This window comes from Panulirus ornatus, chromosome 3 (assembly GCF_036320965.1).
Source record: "Panulirus ornatus isolate Po-2019 chromosome 3, ASM3632096v1, whole genome shotgun sequence".
Lineage (NCBI taxonomy): Eukaryota > Metazoa > Arthropoda > Malacostraca > Decapoda > Palinuridae > Panulirus > Panulirus ornatus.
In genome coordinates, this window is record NC_092226.1 from 66,574,645 (window position 1) to 66,596,310 (window position 21,666).

Consider the following 21,666-nt stretch of genomic DNA (forward strand, 5'->3'; position numbering starts at 1 on the left):
CCCTGAGAACTCCCTCATGGGCAAGAGTCTCCACAAATGGTGAACTCCAGTTCTGCTTCTTATCCTTTAGTACCTCATCCTTAACAGGTCACTGGTAAAGGGGAACTTCAGCACAGTGTCTCCAGAGCCTCCTACCTAATATTTCTATCAACTCTTTCCACCTTATATGTCTCCCAATGTTCTCACTTAACCTTTACAGGTATTTGCCTATTCAATCACCATCTCAATGATATGGGGTAGATTAAATGCATAATGGCATGTGTAACTTTTAAACTAATTAATCTTGCAGAAGCGAGGTCCCTCAACCTTAAGATGGGCAAAAGGTTAAAGACGTTGGATTAATTCCCTGGATAAGACGAGCTACCTTTCTCTCTGAAATCCTTTTCAATAAAAACTGAAATTTCATTATCCAACATTTTCATTATCTTAATTCAAAACCATATGAAAAATATCAAACAGCATTCAACAATACAATCATTTCAAACCTTGGTGGGACAACTGCTGTCATTCAAACACTCAGATGCCGCTTCTACCTCAGATAAGATCTGCAGACGACTCAATACTGGATAAATGGAGCTACTGCTTTCAGCTCGACTCTGTGTAAATATAGAAGATTGAAAAAACTGAATTATACGTCAAGGTAATAAAACTCAAGGGTGATAATCATAAAACCATATATGATACCTGGAAATATACTGACATGGCACCAAACAAAAATATTTGAATGACTAGTGAGGAAATTGGAACAATTACAAAATGCCATACCAGGGGAGCTATGAAACATACATGGAGTGATTGCAGAAACATTCAAAAAAGAGCTACACTCCTGGTTGAAAACAATAGAAAATTATGCCACAGGAGTACTTAAAAAAAAAATCCAAAAGGCCAAATACAAGTAATAGGGTACCAGTTGAGAAAAACATAACAGTTTGACAAGCAAGCAGCCTAGACAGTGCCAGGCGCTAATCCTACCATCACGGCAAAATCTCATTATGGGTACTTGTTGGTATGTAGGTATTCCCCACCCCCATTAAAGCCCAACTCTCATAGTAAAAATCTAATGCATTTAGTAACTGCATTTTACTACCAAAACCACATCTCCCTATCCACATCCAGGCCCCAATACCTCTCCATTATTTACATAAACATTTATTATACTTGATTGCTGTTTCCTGCGGCAGTGCCAGGAAACAGGCAAAGAAAGACTCATCCACTCATATACACAAATACATGTACATATACATAACATACATATACACAGATGGAAATGAATAAGGGCAGACAGTAGGAATTATGTACACATGTACATATATATGTCTGAGTGTTTTTTTTTTTTTTTGCTTTGTCGCTGTCTCCCGCGTTTGCGAGGTAGCGCAAGGAAACAGACGAAAGAAATGGCCCAACCCACCCCCATACACATGTATATACATACGTCCACACACGCAAATATACATACCTACACAGCTTTCCATGGTTTACCCCAGACGCTTCACATGCCCTGATTCAATCCACTGACAGCACGTCAACCCCGGTATACCACATCGATCCTATTCACTCTATTCCTTGCTCTCCTTTCACCCTCCTGCATGTTCAGGCCCCGATCACACAAAATCTTTTTCACTCCATCTTTCCACCTCCAATTTGGTCTCCCACTTCTCCTCGTTCCCTCCACCTCCGACACATATTATCCTCTTGGTCAATCTTTCCTCACTCATTCTCTCCATATGCCCAAACCATTTCAAAACACCCTTTTCTGCTCTCTCAACCACGCTCTTTTTATTTCCACACATCTCTCTTACCCTTACGTTACTTACTCGATCAAACCACCTCACACCACACATTGTCCTCAAACATCTCATTTCCAGCACATCCATCCTCCTGCGCACAACTCTATCCATAGCCCACGCCTCGCAACCATACAACATTGTTGGAACCACTATTCCTTCAAACATACCCATTTTTGCTTTCTGAGATAATGTTCTCGACTTCCACACATTCTTCAAGGCTCCCAGGATTTTCGCCCCCTCCCCCACCCTATGATCCACTTCCGCTTCCATGGTTCCATCCGCTGCCAGATCCACTCACAGATATCTAAAACACTTTACTTCCTCCAGTTTTTCTCCATTCAAACTTACCTCCCAATTGACTTGACCCTCAACCCTACTGTACCTAATAACCTTGCTCTTATTCACATTTACTCTTAACTTTCTTCTTTCATACACTTTACCAAACTCAGCCCCCCCCCCCCCCCCCCCCCCCCCCCCCCCCCCCCCCCCCCCCCCCCCCCCCCCCCCCCCCCCCCCCCCCCCCCCCCCCCCCCCCCCCCCCCCCCCCCTTTTAAAACCCCCCCCCCAATTTTTCCCCCCCCTTTTGCCCGGTTTTTTCCTTCCCCCCCCAACCCCTTTTTACACCCCCCTTTTCCGTTCACACTCAGTCTCTAGCTGTCATGTGCAATGCATCAAAATCACAGCTCCCTTTCCACATCCAGGCCTCATAAAACTTTTCATGGTTTACCCCAGATGCTTCACATGCCCTGGTTCAATCCATTGACAGCACGTCAACCAAGTATACCACATTGTTCCAATTCACTCTATTCCTTACACGCCTTTCACCCTCTGTATGTTCAGGCCCCAATCACTCAAAATCTTTTTCATTCCATCTTTCTACCTCCAATTTGGTCTCCCACTTTTCATTTCCTCAACCTCTGACACATATATCCTCTTGGTCAATCTTTCCTCACTCCCTCTCTCCATGTGACCAAACCATTTCAATACACCCTCTTCTGCTCTCTCAACCACATTCTTTTTATTATCACACATATCTCTTACCCTTTCATTACTTACTCGATCAAACCACCTCACACCACATATTGTCCTCAAACATCTCATTTCCAACACATCCACCATCCTCCGCACAACCCTATCTATACCCCATGTCTCGCAACCATATAACATTGTTCGAACCACTATTCCTGCAAACATACCCATTTTGCTCTCTGAGATAACGTTCTCGTCTTCCACACATTCTTCAACGCCCCCAGAACTTTCGCCCCCTCCCTCACCCTGTGACTCACTTCCGCTTCCATGGTTCCATCCGCTGCCAAAACCACTCCCGGATATCTAAAACACTTCACTTTCTCCAGCTTTTCTCCATTCAAACTTACCTCCCAATTGACTTGTCCCTCATCCTTACCGAACCTAATAACCTTGCTCTTATTCACATATACTCTTGGCTTTCTTCTTTCACACACTTTACCAAACTCAGTCACCAGCTTCTGCAGTTTCTCACTGGAATCAGCCACCAGCACTGTATCATCAGCGAACAACAACTGACTCACTTCCCAAACCCTCTCATCCACAACAGACTGTATACTTCCCCCTCTCTCCAAAACTCTTGCATTCACCTCCCTAACAACCCCCATCCAAAAACAAATTAAACAACCATGGAGACATCACACACCCCTGCCACAAACCAACATTCACTGGGAACCAATCACTTTCCTCTCTTCCTATTCGTACACATGTCTTACATCCTCAATAAAAACTTTTCACTGCTTCTAGCAACTTGCCTCCCACACCATATATTCTTAATACCTTCTAAAGAGCATCTCTATCAACTCTATCAAAAGCTTTCTTCAAATAATCTTCAAACCGTTAGAAAATATTATCTTAGATACACATTTCTTACTATGATATCTACAATAATATAATCAAAGGGAACTTATTCATTGCATTCTCTATGATGTGTATTTAGAAATTCATCTGTACCTGAAAAAGTCCAAATAAATACCTCAACTATATTATGAACATCCAGCACATCTTAAGCAATATCATTTCCTTTAAAAGTGACCCACCATCTCTGACCTTTTAGCATCTATGTATAGTACCCACATAACAGAATTTTCTACTTAACTCAAAACTTCCACAAATTATCTCTGTTTTACATTTTTTAAAACAGCTCTATTTTTCTAGAGGCCATTTGTTTACTTAAACTATCAATCTATCTACATCTCTGATGCCCTTTCCCTGAGAACTCCCTCATGGGCAAGAGTCTCCACAAATGGTGAACTCCAGTTCTGCTTCTTATCCTTTAGTACCTCATCCTTAACAGGTCACTGGTAAAGGGGAACTTCAGCACAGTGTCTCCAGAGCCTCCTACCTAATATTTCTATCAACTCTTTCCACCTTATATGTCTCCCAATGTTCTCACTTAACCTTTACAGGTATTTGCCTATTCAATCACCATCTCAATGATATGGGGTAGATTAAATGCATAATGGCATGTGTAACTTTTAAACTAATTAATCTTGCAGAAGCGAGGTCCCTCAACCTTAAGATGGGCAAAAGGTTAAAGACGTTGGATTAATTCCCTGGATAAGACGAGCTACCTTTCTCTCTGAAATCCTTTTCAATAAAAACTGAAATTTGATTATCCAACATTTTCATTATCTTAATTCAAAACCATATGAAAAATATCAAACAGCATTCAACAATACAATCATTTCAAACCTTGGTGGGACAACTGCTGTCATTCAAACACTCAGATGCCGCTTCTACCTCAGATAAGATCTGCAGACGACTCAATACTGGATAAATGGAGCTACTGCTTTCAGCTCGACTCTGTGTAAATATAGAAGATTGAAAAAACTGAATTATACGTCAAGGTAATAAAACTCAAGGGTGATAATCATAAAACCATATATGATACCTGGAAATATACTGACATGGCACCAAACAAAAATATTTGAATGACTAGTGAGGAAATTGGAACAATTACAAAATGCCATACCAGGGGAGCTATGAAACATACATGGAGTGATTGCAGAAACATTCAAAAAAGAGCTAAACTCCTGGTTGAAAACAATAGAAAATTATGCCACAGGAGTACTTAAAAAAAAAATCCAAAAGGCCAAATACAAGTAATAGGGTACCAGTTGAGAAAAACATAACAGTTTGACAAGCAAGCAGCCTAGACAGTGCCAGGCGCTAATCCTACCATCACGGCAAAATCTCATTATGGGTACTTGTTGGTATGTAGGTATTCCCCACCCCCATTAAAGCCCAACTCTCATAGTAAAAATCTAATGCATTTAGTAACTGCATTTTACTACCAAAACCACATCTCCCTATCCACATCCAGGCCCCAATACCTCTCCATTATTTACATAAACATTTATTATACTTGATTGCTGTTTCCTGCGGCAGTGCCAGGAAACAGGCAAAGAAAGACTCATCCACTCATATACACAAATACATGTACATATACATAACATACATATACACAGATGGAAATGAATAAGGGCAGACAGTAGGAATTATGTACACATGTACATATATATGTCTGAGTGTTTTTTTTTTTTTTGCTTTGTCGCTGTCTCCCGCGTTTGCGAGGTAGCGCAAGGAAACAGACGAAAGAAATGGCCCAACCCACCCCCATACACATGTATATACATACGTCCACACACGCAAATATACATACCTACACAGCTTTCCATGGTTTACCCCAGACGCTTCACATGCCCTGATTCAATCCACTGACAGCACGTCAACCCCGGTATACCACATCGATCCTATTCACTCTATTCCTTGCTCTCCTTTCACCCTCCTGCATGTTCAGGCCCCGATCACACAAAATCTTTTTCACTCCATCTTTCCACCTCCAATTTGGTCTCCCACTTCTCCTCGTTCCCTCCACCTCCGACACATATTATCCTCTTGGTCAATCTTTCCTCACTCATTCTCTCCATATGCCCAAACCATTTCAAAACACCCTTTTCTGCTCTCTCAACCACGCTCTTTTTATTTCCACACATCTCTCTTACCCTTACGTTACTTACTCGATCAAACCACCTCACACCACACATTGTCCTCAAACATCTCATTTCCAGCACATCCATCCTCCTGCGCACAACTCTATCCATAGCCCACGCCTCGCAACCATACAACATTGTTGGAACCACTATTCCTTCAAACATACCCATTTTTGCTTTCTGAGATAATGTTCTCGACTTCCACACATTCTTCAAGGCTCCCAGGATTTTCGCCCCCTCCCCCACCCTATGATCCACTTCCGCTTCCATGGTTCCATCCGCTGCCAGATCCACTCACAGATATCTAAAACACTTTACTTCCTCCAGTTTTTCTCCATTCAAACTTACCTCCCAATTGACTTGACCCTCAACCCTACTGTACCTAATAACCTTGCTCTTATTCACATTTACTCTTAACTTTCTTCTTTCATACACTTTACCAAACTCAGTCACCAGCTTCTGCAGTTTCTCACATGAATCAGCCACCAGCGAACAACAACTGACTCACTTCCCAAGCTCTCTCATCCCCAACAGACTTCATACTTGCCCCTCTTTCCAAAACTCTTGCATTCACCTCCCTAACAACCCCATCCATAGACAAATTAAACAACCATGGAGACATCACACACCCCTGCCGCAATCCTACATTCACTGAGAACCAATCACTTTCCTCTCTTCCTACACATACACATGCCTTACATCCTCGATAAAAACTTTTCACTGCTTCTAACAACTTGCCTCCCACACCATATATTCTGAGTGTGTATATATATGTATACGTTGAGATGTATAGGTATGTATATGTGCGTGTGTGGACGTGTATGTATATACATGTGTATCTGGGTGGGTTGGGCCATTCTTTTGTCTGTTTCCTTGCACTACCTCACTAACACGGGAGACATATTCATCCTAGCTTGCCTTCATCCATTCCTCGTGACACCCCACCCCACAGAAAACAGCATTGCCACTCCCTGCATCAGCAAAGTAGCGCCAGGATAACACACAGAAAAAAGCCACGTTCACTCACACACTCTCTAGCTATCATGTGTAATGCACCAAAACCAAAGCTCCCTTATCCACATCCAGGCCCCACAAACCTTTCAACGGTTTACCCCAGACATTTAACAGGCCCTTGTTCTCTCCACTAATAGAATACCACATTGTTCTAATTCACTCTATTCCTCACATGCCTTTCACCCTCCTGCATGTTCAGGCCATAATTGCTCAAAAATCTTTTTCACTCCATCTCTCCACCTCCAAATTGGTCTCCCACTTTTCTTTGTCAACCTTTCCTCACTAATTCATTCCACGTGTCCAAACCATTTCAACACATCCTCTTCTACTCTCTCAACCACGCTCTTTTTATGAACACATATCTCTCTTACCCTTTTATTACTTACTCAATCAAACCACCTCACATCACATACTGTCCTCATACATTTCATTTCCAATACAATTACCCTACTCCATACATTCCTACCTAATTTCAACCAATGCCGTACAAATGTATAATATTGTTAGAAATACTATTCCTTCAAACATACCCATTTCTGCTCTCCAATATAACACTCTCTCTCTTCCACATCTTCATCACTCCCAAACACCTTTGCCCCATCTCCCAACCTATGACTCACTTCTGCTTCCAAGGTTCCATTCGCTGCCAAGTCCACTCCAAGATATCTAAACACTTCACTTCCTCCAATTTTTCTCCATTCAAACTTAAAACCCAACTAATATGTCTGTCAACCCTGCTAAACCTTTAAACCTTGCTCTTATTCATTTTACTCTCAACTTTATCCTTTCACACATGTTTCCAAATTCAGTCACCAATTTCTGCAGTTCCTCACTCGAATTGGCCACCAGTGTTGCATCATCGGCAAACATTAATTGACTCACTTCCCACACCCTCTCATTCCCAACAGACTGCATATTTATCTCTCTCTCCAAAACTCTTGCATTTATCTCTCTAACCAACCAATCCATGAACAAATTAAACAACCATGGGGACAGTATACACCCCTGTCACAGACCAACAGTCACAGGGAACCAATTACTCTCCTCTCTTCCTTTCCTGTACACATGCCTTACTCGTCGCCTTGCAAGATTTCATTTTCTACAAGGCTTTCACCATCTTCTCTCTTCACCAAACCATTCTCCCTTACACTCTCACTTTGCACACCACCCCAACCAAAACACCCTACTTCTGCCACTCTATCAAACACATTCAACAATCCTTCAAAATACTCACTCCATCTCCTTTTCATTTCATCACTACCTGTTATCACTTCCCCCTTGCCCACTTCACCGATGTTCACATTTGTTCTCTTGTCTTATGCATATTATTCGCCACCTTCCAAAACACCTTTTTATTCTCCCTAAAGTTTAATGATACTCTCTCACCCCAACTCTCATTTGCCCTCTTGTTCAACCTTTGCACCTTCCTCTTGACCTCCTGCTGCTTTCTCATCTACATCTCCCAGTCCCTTGCACTCCTTCCTTGTAAGTACTGTCTAAACACCTCTCTTTTCTCTTTCATTAAAAACCTTAATTCTTCATCCCACCACTCACTACCCTTTTTAATCTGCCCACCTCCCACCTTTCTAATGCCACATGCATCTCTTGCACATGCCATCAGTGCTTCCCTAAATACATCCCATTCCTCACCAACTCCCCTAACTTCATTTGCTCTCATCTCTTGCCATTCTACACTCAATCTCTCCTGGATTTCCTCACATAGGTCTCCTTTCCAAGTTCACTTACTCTCACCACTCTTTTCTCCCATACAGTGTCTCTTCTTTTTTGAAAACCTCTATAAATCTTCACCTTTGCCTCCACAAGATAGTGATCAGACACCCCATCAGTTGCCCCTCTCACAACATTTACATCCAAAAGTCTCTCTTTTACAGACCTATCAATTAATATGTAATCTATCAATGCCCACTGACCATCTCTCCTACTTACACACACATATTCCCAATCACCAGTCAGCAGGTATTCCCAATCACCAGTCTTTTTTCAGCACACAAATCCACAAGCTCTTTAACATTTCCATTCACAAAACTGAATACCCCATGTGCACCAATTATACCCTCAATTGCCATATTACTCAGCTTCGCACTCAAATCACCCATCACTAATACCTGGTCTTGTGCATCAAAGCTGCTGACACACTCACTCAGCTGCTCCCGGAGCTCTTGCTTCCCAAGATCTTTCTTCTCAAGACCTGGTGCATAAGCACCGAAAATCATCCACTTTCAGTTTTACCCACATCAATCTAGAATTTACTTCCTTATGCTCTATCACACACTCCCACAACTGCTTGATGAACAGTGCTACTCCTTCCTTAGCTCTTGTCCTCTCACCAACCCCTGAGGAAGGTGAGAAATAATTCAATCTATGGGGAGGGAGTTGGGGTGCTGGAAATTCTCCCCTCCAGTTTATACTTTTCCAAAAGAAGGAACAGAAAAGGGAGCAAAATAAGGATTTTCCCTCTAAAAACTTTCACCCTTGCATCCACCAAGTAATGTTCTGACATCCCACCAGCTGCCCCTTTCAACACATCATATCCAAAAGTCTCTTCTAAACATGCATATCAAATTGTCCATAGTCCAACACAGTCCCTTACCATCTTTCCTACTCACCCATGTATACTTTTGTATGTCCCTTCTTTTCAAGCGTGGTTGAGAGAGCAGAAGAGGGTGTTTTGAAGTGGTTTGGGCACATGGAGAGAATGAGTGAGGAAAGATTGACCAAGAGGATATATGTGTCGGAGGTGGAGGGAACGAGGAGAAGAGGGAGACCAAATTGGAGGTGGGAAGATGGAGTGAAAAGGATTTTGTGTGATCGGGGCCTGAACATGCAGGAGGGTGAAAGGAGGGCAAGGAATAGAGTGAATTGGAGCGATGTGGTATACAGGGGTTGACGTGCTGTCAGTGGATTGAATCAAGGCATGTGAAGCGTTCGGGGTAAACCATGGAAAGCTGGGTAGGTATGTATATTTGCGTGTGTGGACGTGTGTATGTACATGTGTATGGGGGGGGTTGGGCCATTTCTTTCGTCTGTTTCCTTGCGCTACCTCGCAAACGCGGGAGACAGCGACAAAGTATAAAAAAAAAAAAAAAAAAAAATTCCCAATCGCCTGTTCTTTGTCAGCACACAACTCCACAAACTGTTCACCAATCTTATTCATAACACTAAACATCTCATGCTACCTAATCATACCCTCAACTGCCACATTACCTACTCTCACATTAAAATCACTCAAAACTAATACTCGATCCCATGTATCATAAGTGTTGACAAACTCACCAAGCTCCTCCAGAAACACATGATGCTCTTCTTTAGTCCTCATCTCTAGCTGCATAAGCACTAATAATCTCCCACCTCTAATAATTCACTTCCATTACCACAACAGTCTAGGGATCATTTTCTTACACTCTCTCACACACAAGTTAATATTATTATTATCATACTTTGTCGCTGTCTCCCGCGTTTGCGAGGTAGTGCAAGGAAACAGACGAAAGAAATGGCCCAACCCCCCCCCATACACATGTATATACATACGTCCACACACGCAAATATACATACCTACACAGCTTTCCATGGTTTACCCCAGACGCTTCACATGCCTTGATTCAATCCACTGACAGCACGTCAACCCCGGTATACCACATCGATCCAATTCACTCTATTCCTTGCCCTCCTTTCACCCTCCTGCATGTTCAGGCCCCGATCACACAAAATCTTTTTCACTCCATCTTTCCACCTCCAATTTGGTCTCCCTCTTCTCCTCGTTCCCTCCACCTCCGACACATATATCCTCTTGGTCAATCTTTCCTCACTCATTCTCTCCATGTGCCCAAACCACTTCAAAACACCCTCTTCTGCTCTCTCAACCACGCTCTTTTTATTTCCACACATCTCTCTTACCCTTACGTTACTCACTCGATCAAACCACCTCACACCACACATTGTCCTCAAACATCTCATTTCCAGCACATCCATCCTCCTGCGCACAACTCTATCCATAGCCCATGCCTCGCAACCATACAACATTGTTGGAACCACTATTCCTTCAAACATACCCATTTTTGCTTTCCGAGATAATGTTCTCGACTTCCACACATTCTTCAAGGCCCCCAGAATTTTCGCCCCCTCCCCCTACCCTATGATCCACTTCCGCTTCCATGGTTCCATCCGCTGCCAGATCCACTCCCAGATATCTAAAACACTTCACTTCCTCCAGTTTTTCTCCATTCAAACTCACCTCCCAATTGACTTGACCCTCAACCCTACTGTACCTAATAACCTTGCTCTTATTCACATTTACTCTTAACTTTCTTCTTCCACACACTTTACCAAACTCAGTCACCAGCTTCTGCAGTTTCTCACATGAATCAGCCACCAGCGCTGTATCATCAGCGAACAACAACTGACTCACTTCCCAAGCTCTCTCATCCCCAACAGACTTCATACTTGCCCCTCTTTCCAAAACTCTTGCATTTACCTCCCTAACAACCCCATCCATAAACAAATTAAACAACCATGGAGACATCACACACCCCTGCCGCAAACCTACATTCACTGAGAACCAATCACTTTACTCTCTTCCTACACGTACACATGCCTTACATCCTCGATAAAAACTTTTCACTGCTTCTAACAACTTTCCTCCCACACCATATATTCTTAATACCTTCCACAGAGCATCTCTATCAACTCTATCATATGCCTTCTCCAGATCCATAAATGCTTCATACAAATCCATTTGCTTTTCTAAGTATTTCTCACATACATTCTTCAAAGCAAACACCTGATCCACACATCCTCTACCACTTCTGAAACCACACTGCTCTTCCCCAATCTGATGCTCTGTACATGCCTTCACCCTCTCAATCAATACCCTCCCATATAATTTACCAGGAATACTCAACAAACTTATACCTCTGTAATTTGAGCACTCACTCTTATCCCCTTTGCCTTTGTACCATGGCACTATGCACGCATTCCGCCAATCCTCAGGCACCTCACCATGAGTCATACATACATTAAATAACCTTACCAACCAGTCCACAATACAGTCACCCCCTTTTTTAATAAATTCCACTGCAATACCATCCAAACCTGCTGCCTTGCCGGCTTTCATCTTCCGCAAAGCTTTCACTACCTCTTCTCTGTTTACCAAATCATTTTCCCTAACCCTCTCACTTTGCACACCACCTCGACCAAAACACCCTATATCTGCCACTCTATCATCAAACACATTCAACAAACCTTCAAAATACTCACTCCATCTCCTTCTCACATCACCACTACTTGTTATCACCTCCCCATTTGCGCCCTTCACTGAAGTTCCCATTTGCTCCCTTGTCTTACGCACTTTATTTACCTCCTTCCAGAACATCTTTTTATTCTCTCTAAAATTTAATGATACTCTCTCACCCCAACTCTCATTTGCCCTTTTTTTCACCTCTTGCACCTTTCTCTTGACCTCCTGTCTCTTTCTTTTATACATCTCCCACTCAATTGCATTTTTTCCCTGCAAAAATCGTCCAAATGCCTCTCTCTTCTCTTTCACTAATACTCTTACTTCTTCATCCCACCACTCACTACCCTTTCTAATCAACCCACCTCCCACTCTTCTCATGCCACAAGCATCTTTTGCGCAATCCACCACTGATTCCCTAAATACATCCCATTCCTCCCCCACTCCCCTTACTTCCATTGTTCTCACCTTTTTCCATTCTGTACTCAGTCTCTCCTGGTACTTCCTCACACAGGTCTCCTTCCCAAGCTCACTTACTCTCACCACCCTCTTCACCCCAACATTCACTCTTCTTTTCTGAAAACCCATACAAATCTTCACCTTAGCCTCCACAAGATAATGATCAGACATCCCTCCAGTTGCACCTCTCAGCACATTAACATCCAAAAGTCTCTCTTTCGCACGCCTGTCAATTAACACGTAATCCAATAACGCTCTCTGGCCATCTCTCCTACTTACATAAGTATACTTATGTATATCTCGCTTTTTAAACCAGGTATTCCCAATCATCAGTCCTTTTTCAGCACATAAATCTACAAGCTCTTCACCATTTCCATTTACAACACTGAACACCCCATGTATACCAATTATTCCCTCAACTGCCACATTACTCACCTTTGCATTCAAATCACCCATCACTATAACCCGGTCTCGTGCATCAAAACCACTAACACACTCATTCAGCTGCTCCCAAAACACTTGCCTCTCATGATCTTTCTTCTCATGCCCAGGTGCATATGCACCAATAATCACCCACCTCTCTCCATCAACTTTCAGTTTTACCCATATTAATCGAGAATTTACTTTCTTACATTCTATCACATACTCCCACAACTCCTGTTTCAGGAGTATTGCTACTCCTTCCCTTGCTCTTGTCCTCTCACTAACCCCTGACTTTACTCCCCAGACATTCCCAAACCACTCTTCCCCTTTACCCTTGAGCTTCGTTTCACTCAGAGCCAAAACATCCAGGTTCCTTTCCTCAAACATACTACCTATCTCTCCTTTTTTCACATCTTGGTTACATCCACACACATTTAGGCACCCCACTCTGAGCCTTCGAGGAGGATGAGCACTCGTTAATATGAGTAGAAATTGCAAGACAAAATAAGACTCAGCCTTTCAATATGATACAAGAGCATGATTGATCAAGACAAACAACATTTTGCCTGCGTTCTCACATAGCTGCAGTGCTTTTTGTGGTAAGCCTCAGGGGAATGACCTACAACATAAACAGTTACCACTGGCCCAAGATAAGTTTCCAGCAAATATTAAAATGTGAAATCCTAATACCCCTAAAAATGTAATGGAATTTTGCTTCTAAGAGACTTCCTTACCTCAATTTGTCCACTGGAATGGGGTTTCACTGTACAGCAAATAATTAATCTCATATTCATAGATAGACAGAAATCCAAGACTGAAGTTGTGACATCAATATTTTTATACTTAGGTCTTCTGCTTTAGCAAGGTAACATCAAGTACAAATCAACAACGGCATCATTTTCATACATCCCTAATTGTCAAATATAATGTACTGAAATCAGAGCCTACAGTCCACAACCAAACCCTATAGACTACTCCATGACTTACCTTGATGGCTTTACATGCCCTGGTTCAGTCCAATGACTGCAGTTTATCCCCATCCACCAAACTTTACATTCATCCAGTTCATTTTGTACCAAAAGCATACATCTGACCCACATTAATGATAAGGCTTGGATACTCCAAACCCTACTTCACCTCATCCTTTCATTCTTTACTTGGTGTCCTTCTTCCCCTCAGTTCCTCCCCTTCTGCCAAATAGATCCTCTCATTTATTCTTTACTCTGCTCATCCCCTTCATATGTCTAAATCATTGCAGCACAAACTGGTCAGCCCTCACAATCAGAATACAAATACTGTACAACCACACCTCTCTCTTACAATGTTATTACTTAAAAAGCAATTCACAACACATATCACCCTAAAAAAAAAAAAATCTGTCTTCCAAGGCCCAAGGCTCACACATATACAACACTGTTGGGAATAGTATACAGCATCTTCAAATACACCTAAATTTGCCCCAGTGGACCTTGATCTTTCCTACATGCCTCTTAATGTACTTTGGATGTAAGTTCCCTCTTCCACCCACTGCCACATCAACTCCCATGAATATAAAGTATTCCAATACCTTCAGGTTTTCCCCATTCAGACCTCACATTCTCCTAAACTGCCACTAGCCACTGGAATTTCTCTCTGAAGTCTGCCACCAGTCATTCCATCTGCAAACAGCAACTGATTCATCTCCCCTGCTCCTAATCCCCAGTATACCATAGACCTACCCACAATTTATGACTCCTATATTTACATTACTCATCATCCAATTACAGATCACATATCACTTATATATGCAAGTACTCACAAGTTTGAGCTGCTTGACAACTTCTTGTCTAGCCTCGAAGGTATGCTGGTAAACAGACCCTATGTCTTGGTGGTGAAGAGACTGGAGGGCATGGAATAAGTGCTGGTGAAAATTTACTCCACCATTGACCGTACATGGGCCTTCTTCAACCCATTTTTCACCCATGTCAGCAAAGTCCCACTGTGAAAGTCTCCATGCTGATTCCCACCTAAAAAAAATTCTCCTTTAACAACTTTTCCAGTCTGGAAAATGTCTACTTTTCTGAAAACCTTGCTACTGTTGATGTTATTAATGGTTAGGATCATCATAAGTTGTTTGTAGTAAACCAATAAGTTTAGCAACATAGTACATTGAAAGGTTAAAATTAACAAAATGAGAACAAAATAGTAGAAAGGTTAATGTTAACAAAATGGAAACAAAGATCTTTCCTTCTTCTATCACACTTGATCACCATTTCCCACATTAGTGAGGTAGCATCAGGAACAGACAACGAAAGGTCACATCTGCTAACATCCATTCTCTACCTCTCAAATGTAATGCTTCAGTTTCGGAAACAAAGATATGTGTGCATATGCTGAATGTCACAGAAAGGTTCCCATGGAAAGAATGAGCTGGGCATATTCAATTCTGCTGCAAGGGACTGATATAATTATAAGTACATCTCAAAGGCTCCTGTAAACAAGTACATAAGGTTTCTCAAATGACTAAATGTATCATCTTCAAAAGCAACCCTTGCCAAGAGATATTCCGTTGTTCATCACTAAAATAAGGATCACTTACCAGGATAAGACTCAACTTCAAGTCAATGTGAGAACTAGAAAAAGAATTGCTTCTGACATAATCAACATGCTATCTCAAAGACTGACCCATAATCCTACAATATTCTTCCTATAGGCACAGTCTTTGCAAAAATCAATCTGTTGATTACCATTTAAAATAAGGCTTCCATGCATTGGGTTTTAAATGTGGAACAAATCCTATTACTCATTTATTGTAGTTATATCTATGTCTGGCAGCAAGGTATAGTCATAGGATTCAGAAGATGTGATTTGCTATCTTATTTACCCTGTGGATTAAGAATAGAGGAGTGAAACTTTTCCTTCCCGTCCTTGTGTTTAGTGATATTTTTGCTATTCATGTTCTATTTGATATTTTTCCTCTACCACTAACCAAACATGAGTCCTAGGAAGTTGTTCCTGGGAGAAAAGCCCATATTTTTGTTTAGAAGCACAAAAATGTACATTTCAAGTGAGATTTTGAAATACTGGCAGGGCCGAGTTCACAATTTGAAAACTATCTTTTCTTCCTTATAACATTACTCAAAAAGCTGAGTCTGAATGACCTATAAAGATCAGTTACGTAAATAACCCAACAAGGATGAATTTTCATCACCTCATGCTTTATCAGGTTATCACTTGAATTAATGGTCTTCCTAGGTCAATCAGACACAGCCTTTCGAGAAGGGATGACATCATATGGATGCCCTGGAAAAGTGTTCAGATCATGGACGCAACCCTGCCAGTACATCTAAAAACTTCCTTGAAGACACATTTTCTTACAAGAAAAAATATAAGCTTTTCCTTCCTGGGACTTCTTAAGACCCATGGTTAATTAATGGTAAAGGAAAAGTACCACCCATAACAAAAACAATGAAAATACCGCTAAACACAAGGCCAGTAATCAAAATTTGCATCCCTTCACCACTCAAGAACCACAGAGTAACTGAGGCAGCAAAGTGCATCATCTGACTTCTAAGACGGTATCATGCTGCCTACACATGATATCCCTACATTATGGAAGTAAAAAGATTTGTTCTGCAAATAAAACCCAGTGCATGAAAGCCATATTTCAAATAACTGTATTTTCATGTGAAGGCTTTAAAGTATAATAATCAAGATACTGAAGTGTGAATGAAGGAACAAATCAAAATGTATTTTTATCTCTATGTTTATCCATAGAAAGGCAAATGGTGTATCCTTGAAAATGCCTGAACAAAGACAGAGAAGCTAGAAGTCAGATAAAACTATCTAACAGGACACATGAAAAAATAATGGAGGTATGTCTACACTATGTCAAAGACAAATGCAAAAGTGTCTGTAAGCATTCATTTGTTCATGGTGGAAAACAAACAATACATGTCTAACTGATTCCTGGTAAGAAGCTTAGGCATTGGACTTCCAATTTCACTGCCAAGCTCATAAAAAAATATTCTATGATGTCATACTTTCCAGAAATATCTCCTTTCCAGATCAAATGGGGTAACCATCCTAATATCAAAAAATCTAGGCAGAAGAAAACATCACACCACCAACAAAAATATTACTTAATGAAACTTACTGTGCCTCTGAAACTTTTTCTGAAAGTTTGGGGGACCTTTCATTCAAAAATGTGTTTAAGGCATTGAAAAATCCTAATTCTTGAAGTCCCTCAACCATTCCTGAAAAGACAATAATATTAAATACAAATATGATACATACTCAGGCAAGATAAAAAAAAATTGCATAATAGCAAATGAAGATGAAGGTTTTTATATTACATGTAATATCAACATGAATTTTCATAAAAATATTCTGGATTCTTTTGTAACAGGCAAAACAATCAAACCAACTGTAGTACCAAACGAAGAATTAACAGCATCATGAATAGCGAAGGCTTCCATCCACTGGCCACGATGATGATATCGCATTGCTCTAGCAGATGAATCAATAAGTTTGCTGCTGCCAACACATCCTTCTACACCATCACTGTCACCAAGGCAACTGTACACCTGAAAAAATTTATTTCATTTTATCTATTATACTTAATCGCCATCACTCGAGCTAGTGAGGTAGCCCAAGGAAACAGCTGAGGAATGGACCAGCCCACCCACATACACATGTATATACGTAAATGCCCATACACGCACATATAAATACATATATATTTCAATTCCCTCAGAGGCCCAGTCCTCTGTTCTTAACGCTACTTTGCTAATGCGGGAAATGGCGAATAGTTTGAAAGAAAAATGAAAGATATTTCAATGTATACATACACGGACATATACATATATACACACGTACATATTCATACTTGCTGCCTTCATCTATTCCCGTCGCCACTCCACCACACATGAAACAGCATCCAGTGAGGTAGCACAAAAAAAGAAAAAAAAAATATCGTTCACACTCAGTCTCTAGCTGTCATGTGTTATGTACCAAAACTACAGTTTCCTCTCCACTTCTTCCGGGCCCCAAAGACCCGAAAATACTTCCATGATATTAACTCATCTCTCAATTCATCTTTTACCTGGGGTGGGTGTGTGCAACATTTGTGGGAGTCCATCTTCCAGGGAAAGGGTCCCAGTCCCAATTCTGCAAGTTGGCAAGAAAGGTAACAATGCCTAACTCCCTAGTGTAAACTTACTTCAATTGCACCTACATAAATGCCTATCCTTACCTTACCTCAACAGCCTTTTCTTATAGGGTCTCCCACATCACTTACAAAGCAAGCTATGTCAACAGAGCAGGATCGCAGATGAAGAGTGTCACGTTAGCCTGTTTTTGCAGGGTGAATATGGGACAACTGAGGAGTTGGCGTTCAGTATTTTTCTTTGTATGAAAGTTGCAAGTGGGAAGGACGGGCATTATGATGAATCAATATTTTACTGTTGGAAAGATGGGTAGTGTTCAGAACATAGATGAAAGTTAGAAAGAGAAACAATGAGATGTCAGGGGGTTAATCTTCATCTTAGTTAACAAGATGTGTCTGGTTATTGATATATAAAAAATCATATGCTTGGCTCAAACTATCTCCTGAAAAAAAATTTAGCAAGTTAAAAGGCAAATAAAAAATTGAGATTGGAATAAATAATCACAAATGCAGCACACAACATGACTCCACACTTACAAAAAAGCAAATATCCAAACAAGAAATTGATAACGAGAAGCTTTCTTTTATACTAATTTGCCTCTTCTTACCCTGGTGAGGTATTGACAGGAACTACTTTCAGAAAGAGAGAACACCCAAGGAGAGGTCATCCAGCCCCTCTACTCTTTCCCCTCTTCATCACCATCTGTATCATGCAGGATAAATGTGGGATGAATACTTTCTCCCCTGCCCCCAAGGATCAATGGGAATCTTACCTGGAGCAAAAGTTTACTGAAGTCACCAACTTCAGGAAGGTTTGAAATTTGCATCAAAGGTGAAATTGGTCCATTCACTGACAAATCCTTGCCTCTGGGTTCTCTGCTTACCTTACATTGTAGAGTTTCACCTAAAAAATCATAAAAGACAAAATATACAGTAAATGCATAGATACTGGTACGTTTAAGCACATATACATATTTTCTTCAGGTTCACCATTTCCTGCATTTCTTTGTTCCTGGCATTAGCTTGCTAATTCAGGAAACAGGAAACTAGTGTGAAAAAATTATCAGCATCATTTTTGGTCAGTTATTGTTTGCTGATGACAAGGTGCTGGTAGTAGATTCATGAGAGAAACTACAGAAATTGGTTTCTGAGTTTGAGATAGTGAATGAAAGGAGATGAGTGAGAGTAAGTATTTGTAAATAAAAGCAAGGTAATCAGCCTTATCACAGAAAAGAGACAATTTAGCTATTAGTTTGAATGGAAAAACTTCAAAGACCTAAAGCAGTTTTAATAACAAGGAGTCTACATGAAAGCAAATGGAACCATGGCAACTGAAGTCAGTCATAGGGTAGATGAGGGGCAAAGGTCCTAGACACATTTTGAGCAAAGTGTGGAAAGAAAGGTCACTATCTGATACGGCAGAGATGGACATGTCCTAAAGTAGTTGTGTGCATAAGAGGCATGAGATATATATGAGAATGTATAGAAATGAAATGTTTGAGGACAATATGTGGTGTTAGGAGCACTGATCAAGCAAGAAATAATATGGAAAGAGAGATGTGTGGTAATAAGAAGAGTATAGTCGAAAGAGCTGAAGAGGGTGTACTATATGGTTTGGTCATATGTAAAGAATGTGTGAGGAGAGGATGACAAAGAGGATACAATGTCAAAAGTGCAGAGGACAAGGAGAAAGGGGACACCAAATCTGAAATACAGGATGGAGGACAAAAAGGATCCAAGTGACTGGGGCCTGAAAATGATGGAGAATGTACAGCATGCATGGGATAAGGCGATTCAGAAAAATGTGGTATAAGGGATGTGACATGCTGTCAATGGACTGAACCTGAGCATATGAAATGCCCAAAGGAAACTGTAAAAAGGTCTGTAGGGCTTGGTCATGGATAGGACGCTGTGGGTTTGGTGTATTACATGAAAGCTAGGTAGCGGATGTGAGAGAATGAGGCTATTTCCTCATCTGTTCCTAACACCACCTCTATAACACAGCAAATGTCAAGTTAATGTGAAAAAATATATATCTATCTACAAATATGTATCTTTAACTTTCTACAAGGGGAAACAGGAGGAGTCACGCGGGGAGTACTCATCCTACTCGAAGGCTCAGATTGTGGTGTCTAAAAGTGTATGAATGTAACCAAGGTGAGAAACAAGGAGAGATAGGTAGTATGTTTAAGGAAAGGAACGTGGATGTTTTGGCTCTGAGTGAAACAAAGCTCAAGGGTAAAGGAGAAAAGTGGTTTGGGAATGTTTTGGGAGTAAAGTCAGGGGTTGGTGAGAGGACAAGAGTGAAGGAAGGAGTAGCACTACTCCTGAAACAGGAGTTGTGGGAGTATGTGATAGAGTGTAAGAAAGTAAACTCTAGACTGATATGAGTAAAACTGAAAGTGGATGGAGAGTTGGGTGATTATTGGTACCTATGCACCTGGGCATGAGAAGAAAGATCATGAGAGGCATTTTGGGAGCAGCTGAGTGAGTGTATCAGCAGTTTTGATGCACGAGACCGGGTTGTAGTGATGGGTGATATGAATGCAAAGGTGAGTAATGTGGCAGTTGAGGGAATACTTGGTGTACATGGGGTGTTCAGTGTTATAAATTTAAGTGGTGAAGAGCTTGTAGATTTGTGTGCTGAAAAAGGACTGGTGATTGGGAATACCTGGTTTAAAAAGAGAGATATGCATAAGTATACATATATAAGTAGGAAAGATGGCCAGAGAGCTTTATTGGATTACATGTTAACTGATTGGTGCATGAAAGAGACTTTTGGATGTTAATGTGCTGAGAGGTGCAACTGGAGGGATGTCTGATCATTATCTTGTGGAGGTGGAGGTGAAGATTTGTAAAGGTTTTCAGAAAAGAAGTGTTGTGGTGAAGAAAGTGGTGAAAGTGAGCTTGGGAAGAAGACTTGTGTGAGGAAGTACCAGGAGAGACTTAGTGCAGAATGGAATAAGGTGAGAAAAAATGACGTAAGGGGAGTGGGGGAGGATTGGGATGTATTTAGGGAAGCACTGATGGCTTGCGCAAAAGATGCTTGTGGCATGAGAAGCGTGGGTGGTGGGCAGATTAGAAAGGGTAATGAGTGGTGGGATGAAAAAGTAAAATTATTAGTGAAAGAGAAGGGTGAGGCATTTGGACGAGTCTTGCAGGGAAATAGTGCAAATAACTGGGAAACGTATAGAAGAAAGAGGCAGGAGGTCAAGAGAAAGGTACAAGAGGTGAAAAAGAGGGCAAATGAGAGTTGGGGTGAGAGAGTATCATTAAATTTTAGGGAGAATAAAAAGATGTTTTGGAAGGAGGTAAATAAAGTGCATAAGACAAGAGAACAAATGGGAACATCAGTGAAGGGGGCTAATGGGGAGGTAATAACAAGTAGTGGTGATGTGGGAAGGAGATGGAGTGAGTATTTTGAGGGTTTGTTGAATGTGTTAGGTGATAAGAGTGGTAGATATAGGGTGTTTTGGTCGAGGTGGTGTGCAAAGTGAGAGGGTCAGGGGGAATGGTTTGGTAAACAGAGAAGAGGTAGTGAAAGCTTTGCGGAAGATGAAAGCC

At 41.2% G+C, this 21,666-nt stretch overlaps 1 protein-coding gene across 1 annotated transcript in view; it reads right to left on the reverse strand.

Moving 5' to 3' along the window:
* tefu (Serine/threonine-protein kinase tefu) overlaps nt 1-21,666 on the reverse strand; it is a 307,455-nt gene that overhangs the window by 77,413 nt on the left and 208,376 nt on the right. Inside the window, exons 40-44 of the mRNA XM_071688722.1 lie at nt 18,876-19,006; nt 17,371-17,521; nt 17,092-17,191; nt 14,755-14,962; nt 4,509-4,619 (exon numbers count right to left, since the gene is read on the reverse strand). Of these exons, the coding sequence (XP_071544823.1) occupies nt 4,509-4,619; nt 14,755-14,962; nt 17,092-17,191; nt 17,371-17,521; nt 18,876-19,006 (701 nt within the window). The remainder of the gene's footprint in view (nt 1-4,508; nt 4,620-14,754; nt 14,963-17,091; nt 17,192-17,370; nt 17,522-18,875; nt 19,007-21,666) is intronic.